This window comes from Salvelinus sp. IW2-2015, linkage group LG36 (assembly GCF_002910315.2).
Source record: "Salvelinus sp. IW2-2015 linkage group LG36, ASM291031v2, whole genome shotgun sequence".
Lineage (NCBI taxonomy): Eukaryota > Metazoa > Chordata > Actinopteri > Salmoniformes > Salmonidae > Salvelinus > Salvelinus sp. IW2-2015.
This window is the reverse complement of record NC_036875.1, coordinates 38,843,780-38,856,794: the sequence shown is the minus strand read 5'-3', so window position 1 is coordinate 38,856,794 and position 13,015 is coordinate 38,843,780. Positions and strand designations below refer to the sequence as shown.

The 13,015-nt window shown below is 42.5% G+C and overlaps 1 protein-coding gene across 1 annotated transcript in view; it reads right to left on the bottom strand.

Moving 5' to 3' along the window:
* LOC111959762 (aryl hydrocarbon receptor-like) overlaps window positions 1-4,029 on the bottom strand; it is a 65,235-nt gene extending 61,206 nt beyond the window's left edge. The window contains 1 exon segment of the mRNA XM_023981558.2: window positions 3,509-4,029. Coding sequence (XP_023837326.1) covers window positions 3,509-3,567 — 59 coding nt within the window. The 5' untranslated portion in view covers window positions 3,568-4,029.
* Window positions 4,030-13,015: the final 8,986 nt, after the last annotated feature.

The window sequence follows — 13,015 nt, the reverse complement described above, 5'->3', positions numbered from 1 at the left end:
AGAAAAGTCTCAGATCTGTTAAACACTTTACATCAGGTCGGCAATTTAACTATGCAATTACAATATTACTAGCTACTGTGTAAGTTGTCCGTGTACTGTTCAATTGTATATTTTATAGGCCTAACAGAAAAAAATGTAATGTATATGGAAAGAATAGTTAGAGGTACTAAAAATAAAATATCAGATACCTTTACTGTAATTCACATATTTGGTCTAACATGATTAGGCCTATAACCACTTGTAAAATGCTTTAACTTACTGCACACACGTGGGCAGAAACTTATGAAGGCATAGGCCTACCTGGGCTGACAGGTAGCCCAATGGTTAAGAGCGTCAGGCCAGTGAACGAAAGGTTGCCAGTTTGAATCCCTGAGCTGACTAGGTAAAAAAATCAGCCTATGTGTCTTTGAGCAAAGGCACTCAACCCGAATTGCTCCTGTAAGTCACTCTGGATAAGAGCTTCTGTTAAAGTGCATGAGCAAGAAGAAAAATAGAAGGAGATAATTAAATGGACGGAACCATATTGGAATGCTATGATAATGTCAGTCTCAATGGTTGTCATTGTAAATAAGAATTTGTTTCCTAACTGACTTGCCTGGTTAAATAAAATAAAAATGGTACCTTGGCTGTCCAGGAATCCTCAGGCCACATCTTCAGAAACACAGAGAAGTATTTCTGCACAGGCCTAAAGTTACTCCTTTTTTATTTGAGGACTTATACTGGGAAATGTATATTTGAGAAAGCTGTATATATGATTTCATTCCAGTGGTGGTCGGTGCCATTTAAGATGAGGTAGGACAATATATTTTTTTTATGAGCATGGACTTATTTCTATTACAGCATATTGGATGACTGCCATTCATATTCCACTCACCCAGCTCAATGTAACATCGATAGGTTTAGGCAACTACATTATAGTCAAATTTTCCCTATACCCATCATGAGGTTGCTAGAACCTAGCCAATGAATGAACGTTTAAAATGTAGGTGCACAGATCGAGAGAAATTTGAGTAATCAAGGTGACAGACATTGACACATTCATTAGAGCCCTGCACACTCTTGCCTGCATCTAGCTGATCTAGGGTGTAATCATTAGTCCAACAGTTGCAAATGAGAGATTCTATTGGATAAATTAATTTATGTTTATCCCCGATTCGTTCCGTTTGCTTCATTTAAGAAATTTTTTTCAAACAGAATCGGCGGAATGATTACACCCCTGCTCAAACACAAACACAGTTCACTTTCATAGCAGCCACATACAAACAGCATGATCCCTTTGATCGTTGTATAATTAATTCTCACATTTACACGCTCACCTCCTCTCACCCTTTCCCTTCACTTGTGGACTTCAGTGCACAACACATCAGCTGTCTGTGACCAGGCGAAAAAACCATTCCAAGCCAAACCTTCAAATCATAACCGCTAACAGCTACATCATTGTCACCATATTAACGTCATTGTCAACATAACTACTAGAACTAATGCGTTAGGAAACCCGCCACAATCATGCAGTACAGTGTAGTCAGCAGCAAGCAGTTCAGCAGTTACACCGGTGGGCCCGGCGCAATAAACTACTAAAATCAAAAGCTTACATTGACTTGGAAGAGTTCCAGAGTTGGATAGCTATAGACAACTAGCTAACATAGCATCTGTCTCTGTTTGAGCTGGGTGTTTGAATAGGCTAAACTAGCTAGCTGCATTCGCTAAGTAAGTGAAAGTGAGAGTATTTTTTTTTTTATACTACAAAATCTCTCTCTCTCGCTTGCTTCTTCTCCATTTTTGAAGAGATGAATTTGTTCAAAACTGTTTAACTATTGTCTTTCTCTCTTTTTGAGTCAACTCCACACCACATTTTATACACTGCAGTGCTAGCTAGCTGTAGCTTATGATTTCAGTACTAGATTAATTCTCTGATCCTTTGATTGGGTGGACAACATGTCAGTTCATGCTGCAAGAGCTCTGATAGGTTGGAGGACATCCTCCGGAAGTTGTCATAATTACTGTTTAAGTCTATGGAAGGGGGTGAGAGCCACGAGCCTACTAGGTTTTGTATTGAAGTCAATGTACCCAGAGGAGGACGAAAACTAGCTGTCCTCCGGCTACACCATGGTGCTACCCTACAGAATACTGTTGAGGCTACTGTAGACCTTCATTGCAAAACAGTGTGTTTTAATAAATTATTTGGTGATGTGAATATATTTAGTATAGTTTTATCTAAAAAGGATCACTTTTTGAATTTTTCACAATTTTATTTGTATGAAATTTACTGAGGATGGTCCTCCCCTTCCTTTTCTGAGGAGCCTCCACTGTTTCACTCACAGGGACAACATAAGACACATGCAAGCGCACAAACTGTACACACACTGTACACACACACACTGTACACACACACACACACTGTACACACACACACACACAACTGTAACATTCCATCAACTCTAGGTTGTTTACAGTGAACATACATTTTGACTGGTTGCTTGACAAATCCTACACGTAGTGTAAAGAAAATGTATTTAGAATTAGAATGCATAAAAATAACTACATGAATATTGTTTTTTATTTAGAAAAGTATATATTTTAGTAAGCAAATACTTATTATGGTTTTATTAATTATAAATGCATGTGACACATTCTCAATACTTTGTTGGAATCCTTCAAATGTTTGTGGAGAAAAAAACCGTTAAAGTAATAGCATAGCATAGATTACAACAAACCCAAAACCATTGCACTTACTTGAATTTCCTATAAAGGAAAACGTTTTCCTCAGCTATGCTATTAGTAATTCTTACTTAGTTGTGAAAAACTGCATTACAAAATATGTTTCTTTTGTAACTAGGTTGTGCAATAAAGTGAAAAAAGTAGGAAAGATGAAGAAGTGTGTTTTCATAATGAGAACCGTATCAGATTACGATAACATACCTCATGCCAGCAATCCCCCGCGCGCCCCGCCCTCCTGTAAGCATCGCGTGAGAGTGCAGCCGACTCTCAAACTTGATTGTGATTAATGCAAGAGTACTATTCCATGCCAGACATAAACTATACACGAAGAGAGATTCTTAAGGTGACCGGGATAAAACGAAAGGGGGGCACGAGAACTTCTGGCCAGGCACAAATGTACAGCTACACTACACATCAATACTGCACACATGCTCTTATGAGCGGTGCATGCGTACAATGAGACTTTGTCCTCTGTGCAGAGAGAAACCCAGTTACCCCAGAAGAAAGCAGGAAAAGCAAACTAGCAATAAATCAGAACTAATAACAATTTATGAAGAAAATAATCCAACGGCACGAAGTGAATGATTGCTTTTAGATGCCTTACGTAAAGGATCAAATAGGCTAGGTTTATGTATAGCCAAGAATGCTCAACTCCATGATACGCGATGGAACTCGATATGCAGCACATTATCAAATCATGCGCCATTCTGTATCCAGCTCATGCTAGACTTAAATCGAACTTCCAAAAACATTTATTGTCAGGTCAAACAGGTTTAAATTACATTCTTACGTTTTTTGAACGGGCTTCTTCCGCTTCTTGACAGCATAGACTCCAGTGTTACTCAACATGTTGACGCTTCTGCTGTATTAGTTGGTACAAAATGTTCAAAAACACGAACACAATAACATCCACGGTCTTCCTCAGAGACAGTTCTCAAATTAACAAGGGAAGTTAATATCCAGACATGCGTGAATCCCTTCAAATAGAGCGGACTCTCCGTAACGCAGATCCCCCGCTACGTTAACTTGACAGACCCAAGCGGTCAAAGTCACTGGCAAAGTCGACCGTAATAGACGTGCGGCGTAAATCCAGAAGTGTTTGGGGGATGAAACAAGTTTCGGAAAGTTCCCCCGATCAACAGAGTAAATAACATGTGCGTGATCACAGCAAATTTCCCTTCCTGTTCTTTTTGTTCATGAGAAGTCTCTCTAGAGACCCCCCCCCCCCAAAAAAAAAAAAGTGATTCTAAAGGGGTAGATTTTACTGTATACAACCCGACGCTCGGAACAGTTTCGGAGCTGCTCTCTTGCAGCAGGTAAAATGTGCCTATCGTTCCTGGCATGGGGCGTTTTCAGGAAATCCGATAACGTATGAGCTGTTTTTTAACCCTATCAGTCCCGAGTCCCAGCTTTTCATGCATCTGATTTTCATTTGTCTGCATATCCAGCAGCCCTTGTAATTAGCCTCACAATTAAGTGTTTTACAATTTTATTTTCAGGACAACCAGAGCTACAAGTAGAACACCAAACTATCTGACATAAACATTTCCATTCAAATGTCAATAAAAAAAAAAAAAAGTCCAGAAAAGAAACAACAAACAAATTATATGAATGCAAGTACATAAATTGTTTGCTCAGTGGGGAACAAAACTACTCAGTGACAACCTTGTGGAGTTTGGGGTTTGTGACAGCAACTACAGTATGTGAGCTTATTACAGTATTATAGACACTATGTAAATGTTTAAAAACATTTTTATTTTACCAGGTAAGTTGGTTTTGGTTGGTAAATGTTTTTCCTATTACCTTCTAACAACTCTTTTGTAGCGTGTGAGCATCATAGAGCAAAACATGATAGCTTTTAGTAATTTGTAGCTCAAAGCATTCTGACACTAGACAATTTTGCTTTAAGACCTGGCCCGGGCCCCTTCGGAATCTGCCCTTATTTCACAAACACCGCTGCTCTAGCTCAGCCCCTGTTAACCACACAGACTAATGATCAGTACCAACAGATGCAAAAGAAACCCAGAAGTCTGTAGCTCAAACACACAATGTTTAAAATGCTTGTCCTCCAATGCTTGTCTTCTAAGCCATTTCAGTAGGAGTTACTGTATCCAGGAAGTGATAATAGTTAGTGTATCCAGGAAGTGATAATAGTTAGTGTATCCAGGAAGTGATAATAGTTAGTGTATCCAGGAAGTGATNAGGAAGTGATAATAGTTAGTGTATCCAGGAAGTGATAATAGTTAGTGTATCCAGGAAGTGATAATAGTTAGTGTATCCAGGAAGTGATAATAGTTCATGTATCCAGGAAGTGATAATAGTTAGTGTATCCAGGAGTTGGTGTATCGAGGTGTTCCAGCAGCATAATCATGGGTGACATGTCTGGCTAGTTCTTGCAGATGTTTTTGGTGGACCTGTGCCTGTATTTGTGAAAGACAAGTATTAATAGTTTAATAGTATAGTATCAACATAGTAATAACATAATAATAGCAATAACAGTAACAATCTACCTACTGAATCACAATACATTCATTTCTGACTAGTGGGGTATTGATGGTGGGCTGAGGTATGCAACAGGATCAGCATCAGGTTGGTGCAAGCCTGACGTACAGGCTGGAGATTGAGAAAGATTGATAAGCCCATTCAGAATTCTATGTTGACTAGAAAACCCTGTTACACTTCCTCATAGCAACCATCTGTCGCCATGGTCCCGTCCTTTGCCCAAAATATGCCCGTAATTCGGACAGTGAACTCCATTCACCTCCTGCTCTATCAGTAAAAGTAGGCTACTACTGCCTTGCACAAACAAAAGACGAACAGACATTGCTCATAGCTACATTTACATTTACATTTAAGTCATTTAACATACGCTCTTATCCAGAGCGACTTACACTCGTGATCTACCACACAGGGTCATGATTGAGAGGTAATTGAGTGGGGCTCTAGCTGCATGTATAGAGTATCTTCATCTGTCTGTCAATGGGAGAGGATACATTCTGCCCTAGGGTCATGTAAATTGTTTCCCTAACAACTAAACAAATGGGGAAGGGAGAGAAAAAAATTGGGCGAGAATTTGTGGTTGTGCCAAACGTCACGACGTTCCAACAGTCACTTGCTTTTCAGGTCTGGCTTCTCTTTTACCAGTGCAGGCCCATTACCTATTACCTGGATTCAAGCTGTCATTACAAAACGTCACAGGGTGGTGGGAAACGACTGTATTAAACACGACCGTGAGAGTTGTAGACGAGTGAGTGTTTTTGTCATATTGTATTTTTCCAACATTTAATCTTTTGTCAAACTCCTGTTGCCATAACGCTGCAGGCAGGCCAAGCATCTCTCTCTCTGCTCTGCACTGTGGCCAGCCCGCTTGCCTCACATTTCACCAGAAGTCCAGTGGTAAGGAAGGTTTGACACGTGCAGCAGATTAACAATTCAGACAGAGTTCTATTCACACTGTGGGAGCTGAGCAACATGGTTGCAGTCCTCGCCACAGAATTCCGACCGTGGTGGTGGAAAGAGAACCATCACGCAGCTGTTCCCATGGACTTAATTCATTATGCGCGTTTGTTTATGCGGCCACGCTACATTCCTGCGTGACAGCCACTGGTGCAGGGCAATCACCAGCGTGGCAAGATATCTTTATAGACAGATTCGGTCTGAAGTGAAGCTACATGGCTGGCTGACTGAGTTTTTCTGGACATGCAGACAACCTCACTCACTATATTTTATTACTGCTCCCACTCCACTGCTGTTCCCACTCCACTGCTGCTCCCACTCCACTGCTGCTCCCACTCCTGCACTCCCAGCTGACTCACTCCACTGCTGCTCCCACTCCACTGCTGCACTCTGCCCACTCCCATGCTGCTGCCCACTCCACTGCTGCTCCCACTCCACTCCATGCTGCTCCCACTCCACTGCTGCTCCACTCCACTCACTCCTGCACTCGCCACTCCACTGCTGCTCCACTCCACTGCTGCTCCCATCTCGCACTGTGATGCTCCCACTCCACTGTAGGCTTCCCACCCACTCTGCCTCCCACTCCACTGCTGCTCCCCTTCACTGCTGCCACTCCCACTCCCACTGCTGCTCCCACTCCACTGCTGCACTCCCACTCCACTGCTGCTCCCACTCCACTGCTGCATCCCACTCCACTGCTGCATCCCACTCCACTGCCTGCACTCCAATCCACTGCTGCACTCCACTCCACTGCTGCACTCCCACTCCACTGCTGCCCTCCCACTCCACTGCTGCCCCACTCCACTGTTCTTGTTACTGACAATATGTTTGATGTTACAGTTCAGTATGTTTGATGTACAGTTCAGTATGTTTTGTGTACAGTTCAGTATGTTTGATGTACAGTTCAGTATGTTTGATGTACAGTTCAGTTTGTTTGATGTACAGTTCAGTATGTTTGATATACAGTTCAGTATGTTTTGATGTACAGTTCAGTATGTTTGATATTACAGTTCAGTTGTTTTGATATACAGTTCAGTTATGTTTGGTGTACAGTTATACAGTTCAGTATGTTTGATGTACAGTTCAGTATGTTTGATGTACAGTTCAGTATGTTTGATATACAGTTCAGTATGTTTGATGTACAGTTCATCAGACAGATATTATTATTTTCAATGTTTTATTTAACCAGGCAAGTCAGTTAGGAACAAATTCTTATTTACAATGATGGCCTACCCCGGCCAAATCCTAACCAGGATGACGCTGGGACAATTGTGCGCCACCCTATGGGACTCCCAATCACGGCTGGTTTTGATACAGCCTGGAATCGAACCAGGGTCTGTAGTGATGCCTCTTGCACTGAGATGCAGTGCCTTTGACCGCTGCGCCACTCGGGAACCCCAGATATATATTATCCATATTATTTTAAGCACAGCAATGTCCAGTGCTGTATCTCGTGGTCAACATTGGGATGCTACTTTACGAGGTTAATTTAAGTATGACTTGGAAGCTTGTTTTTTCACAGGGGCGCAGGCTTCAACCACCTGCATCACATCCAGGGCTGATAAACTTGTTCTTCCAATTGCATACTGGTTTGAGTCTCATGAAGGCCTACAACTGGAATTGAATAGTAAAGGAAGTGCAGGAATGCACAGATTGCATGATGCATAAATGTACTGTACTGTACTGTGCTGTGCTGTTGATGGAGAAATCTTTACTCCAGCCTCTGTGCAATGCAGACCCGTATGGAAACCTAGTCTATTCACACTGGGGGAAGCCGGAGAGAAAACATGATGCTAGCTATTCCTGTGGGAAGACAGTAGCATGTGAAGGCTGCACATGCATTATGATAACACCTCAACTTGTGACTCAGTCTCATTATAGACTGTAAAACTGCTACTCCATTACCATCAGGTCATATAATATGTCCAGGGAGTGTCATGGTTTCTGCCCATTTGGACTGCAACGGGCGAGCTGTAAAGGGTGATGTTATTAGCTAATTATGGCAATCGCTTCTGTGTGTTCTGAGTTGGGGAGAAACCACAATGTCTGTCATGCAGGGAAGAGAGGACCATAATTGTTGTCCCATTTTTTGTGTTCTTTTCCCCGCCCCTCGGTGATCAAGTCTTCCTCTGCTCTCTGGAGAAGAAACAGATTGTGGGGTCAACTACCAGCTCTACCTTCTCCTCTTGCATGAAATCTTTGATTTAGAACCAAAAATGTTCTATACTGAAAAAGGATCAAATATACTATGTCCTGTTTCATTAAACAGAAGCAAATGTACTGTATCCTTTCCTATTATAGGTCAGCAATATATATAGTATGAAATGAAAGCATGCAGATTGGTTACACAGATCAGATAAAAACAGCAATGCAATATTTGGCAAATTAATATAAATCGCTTCCATGAAGTATCTATTTTCAGTGAAGTACCCGGGTTGAACGCTAAAACCTACTTTTGTTGCCATGGATGTCCAGTTGTTTAATGATAAACAAAGCAGGCAAATTGCCTCCCTATTGGCACTGTAAAATCCACTGAGCTGCAGAAAAGTGAAATAAAACCTGCCATAAACTAGAGGAAATTGGTCAGAGATGCGTTGCCAAATGCCACAACTGGCCTCACAGGGTTTAAGCCGTGATACCTGAATATTGCGTATTGTTGTTTTACTGCTCTGTACTTTATTCACTAATTACCTTGGTTCCTGTAGATAAGTGTGTGTGTGTGTGTGTGTGTCTCTCAACACTCATGTGTGTGTGGATGGATGGGGTGTGGTTGTGTGACCTTGGGTGCACTTACATGTGTCTATGTGGGGTTGTGGGTATTGGTGAGCTGGGAGGATGGGTGTTTCTATGCTCTGTGTGTGTCTTACATGTATGTGCATGTGTAGCCTATCTTTAAACGGAAGCACAAATTGCACACTAGAAGTTTTGAAGTTCACCCCTTTTGCATTGGCCTCAGTACTGTCAGCCAGCATCTATGTTAATTTACTTTCAGCCCATCTTCATTCACAGCTTTCTGTGAACTATCTTTGATAAAGCATGGCCTAAACAAATATTGGTCTTCAATCTCTGTAATATTTGATGAGGTTTGCCATCTATGTAATACGTGATGAGGTTTGTAATCTCTGTAATACGTGATGAAGTTTGCAAACTCTGTAATACATGATGAGGTTTGCAATCTCTGTAATATGTGATGAGGTATGCAATCTCTGTAATACGTGATGAGGTTTGCAATCTCTGTAATACGTGATGAAGTTAGCAAACTCTGTAATACATGATGAGGTTTGCAATCTCTGTTAAATACGTGATGAGGTATGCAATCTCTGTAATACGTGATGAGGTTTGAAATGTCTGTAATACATGATGAGGTTTCTCTTGGTTACTGGAGGGTTGTCATGCCCTGACCATAGAGAGCTTTTTATTCTCTATGTTGGTTAGGTCGGGGTGTGACTAGGGTGGGTTATCTAGGTGATTTATACATCTATGTTGGCCTGGTATGGTTCCCAATCAGAGGCAGCTGTTTATCGTTGTCTCTGTTTGGGGATCATATTTAGGCAGCCATTTCCCCTTTGTACTTTGTGGGATCTTGACTTTGCCTGTTAGCCCTATTGTTAGCTTCACGTTTCATTTGAGATTTATTGTTTTTGTTTTGCTGTGAGTTTCACCTAGAAATAAAAGATGTGGAACCCAGATCACGCGGCGCTTTGGTCCACTCATTATGACGATCGTGACAGAAGATCCCACCAACAACGGACCAAGCAGCGTGCCCGGGAGGTAATTGCATCCTGTTCTTGGGAGGATATTAGGGAGAGAACATCCTGGACTTGGGACGACATAATGGCAGGAAAGAAGAGCCTGCCATGGAAGCAGGCGGAAGCAGCGAAGGAGGGACAGCGACAAAGTCGGGGAGGAAGGCCATAGAAACCCCAAGAAAATTTGGGAAGCAGTCGGCGGAGCCGAGGAGTAAACCAGAGCCAGTCTGGGAGAAGAAGGAGAATTTGGAGGAGAGAGAGGTGGGAGAGTTGTTGAGTTGGTGGAGGATGCACGGATTTGGACTAAAGGAATGTGTTATCAGTTTGGTGCCACCTGAGTCAGCTCCCCGTACTCGTCCTGAGAAGTGTGCTAAAGTTCTGGAACAATTGATGCCGGCTATACGCACCAGGTCTCCAGTACATGTCCACAGCCCGGTACGTCCTGTGCCTGCTCCTCGCACTCTCCCTCAAGTGTGCCTTCCCAGTCAGGTGCGTCCTGTTCCTGTTCCTCGCACTCTCCCTCAAGTGCGCTTTCCCAGTCAGGTGCGTCCTGTTCCTGCTCCTCGCACTCTCCTTGGAGTGCGTGTCCACAGTCCAGTACGCCCTGTGCCTCCTCCCCGCACTCGCCCTGAGATGCGTGTCACCAGCCCAGTGCCACCTGTACCGGTCCCACGCATCAGGCCTCCAGTGCACCTCCACAGTCCAGTACGTCCTGTGCCTGCTCCTCGCGCTCGTCCTGAGGTGGGGCTGTTTATCGTTGTCTCTGATTGGGGATCATATTTAGGCAGCCATTTCCCCTTTGTACTTTGTGGGATCTTGACTTTGTATAGTTGCCTGTTAGCACTATTGTTAGCTTCACGTTTCGTTTTGAGATGTATTGTTTTTGTTTTGCTGTGAGTTTCACCTAGAAATAAAAGATGTGGAACCCAGATCACGCTGCGCTTTGGTCCAGTTATTATAACGATCGTGACAAGGGTCTTTTACTTTAGTTTTCCCCAACCTTTTCTAACCAAGTCTTGGCAAGTAGTCACATATTTTGACCTTTTTTCTCTTTGTGTATTCTTTTTTCAGAAATTAAGTGAGAAATATTAGCTTGAAGTCGGAGGAATGAAATATAGACGATTGAGTCTGACAGTAGGCCATGTTCAACATTCATGGTCTCCAGGACAACAGGGGAAACAGCAGCCAAGTCACGACCTTGAGCTGACAGAAAGGAAGTGTAAAGCCCAGGGAGCTACAGGTGTTACTCCAAAGCAATAAGAGAGCTTATGTATTCAAGGATACAAATACTTAAATCAAATGTTTATTTGTCACATGCACCGAATACAACGGGTGTAGACCTTACAGTGAAATGCTTACTTACAATCCCTTAACCAACAATGCTTTAAGAAGTTTTTAAAAATGTAATTAAAAAAGTTAAGTTAAAAATAGATAAGTACATTTTTTTCTTCTCCCTGGCAGATATGTTCTGTCCAGGATACGATGCGGTAACAGTAAACATACAATGGATTCGAAACGTATTCGGACCCCTTGACTTTTTCCACATTTTGATTTACGTTACAGCCTTATTCTAAAATGGATTAAATAAATGTTTTTCCTCATCAATCTACACACAATACCCCATAATGACAAAGAGAAAAACATTTTTGCAAATGTATTAAACATTTTTACAAAAGTATTGAGACCCTTTGCTATTAGACTCAAAATTGAGCTCAGGTGCATTGTTTCTATGAATCATCCTTGAGATGTTTCTACAACTTGATTGGAGTCAACCTGTGGTAAATTCAATTGATTGGACATGATATGGAAAAGCACATACCTGTCTATATAAGGTCCCACAGTTCACAGTGCATGTCAGAGCAAAAATCAAGCCATGAGTTCGAAGGAATTGTTTGTAGAGCTCCGAGACAGGATTGTGTCGAGGCACAGATCTGGGGAAAGGTAACAAAACATTTCTGCAGCATTGAAGGTCCCCAAGAACACAGTGGCCTCCATCATTCTTAAATGAAAGAAGTTTAGACCACCAAGACTCTTCATAGAGCTGTCCGCCCGGCCAAACTGAGCAATCGAGGGAGAAGGGCTTTGGTCAGGGAGGTGACCAAGAACCCGATGGTCACTTTGGCAGAGCTCCAGAGTCCCTCTGTGGAGATGGAAGAACCTTCCAGAAGGACAACCATCTCTACAGCACTCCACCAATCAGGCCTTTATGGTAGAGTGGCCACACTGAAGCCCCTCAGTAAAAGTCACATGACAGCCCGCTTTGAGTTTGCCAAAAGGCACCTAAAAAAACAAGATTCTCTGGTCTGATGCCAAGCATCACATCTGGAGGAAACTTGGCACCATCCCTACGGTGAAGCATGGCATGGGGTGGCAACATAATGCTGTGGGGAATTTTTTCAGCGGCATGGACTGGGAGACTAGTCAGGATCGAGGGAAAGATGAACGGAGCAAAGTACAGAGAGATCCTTGACAAAAACCTGCTCCAGAGTGCTCAGAACCTCAGACTGGGGTGAAAGTTCACCTTCCAACAGGACAACAACCCTAAGCACACAGACAAGACAATGCAGGAGTGGCTTCGGGACAAGACTCTGAATATCCTTGAGTGGCCCAGCCAGAGCCCGGACTTTAACCCAATCAAACATCTCTGGAGAGAGCTGAAAATAGCTGTACAGCGACGCTCCCCATCCAATCTGACGTAGCTTGAGAAGATCTGCAGAGAAGAATGGGAGAAATTCTCCAAATACAGGTGTGCCAAGCTTGTAGCCTCATACCCAAGAAGACTTGTGGCTGTAATTGCTGCCAAAGATGCTACAACAAAGTAATGAGTAAAAGGTCTGAATACTTATGGAAATGTGATATTTCCTTCTTTTTTTATATACATTGTCAAAAGAATTCTATGTAGATTGATGAGGGTAAAACACAATTTAATCCAGGGTCAGTTGGAACCATCTACTGGATTTAGAGTAGACCCTGTGTTGAATTCAACTATTTGAGGAGCAGGAGAACAAACAGTATTACAATGTAGATGGATATACTTAAAGTAACTGTCCACAGTGTCCATAGCTGTGGCAAGTAGGGGTGCTGCAGCACCG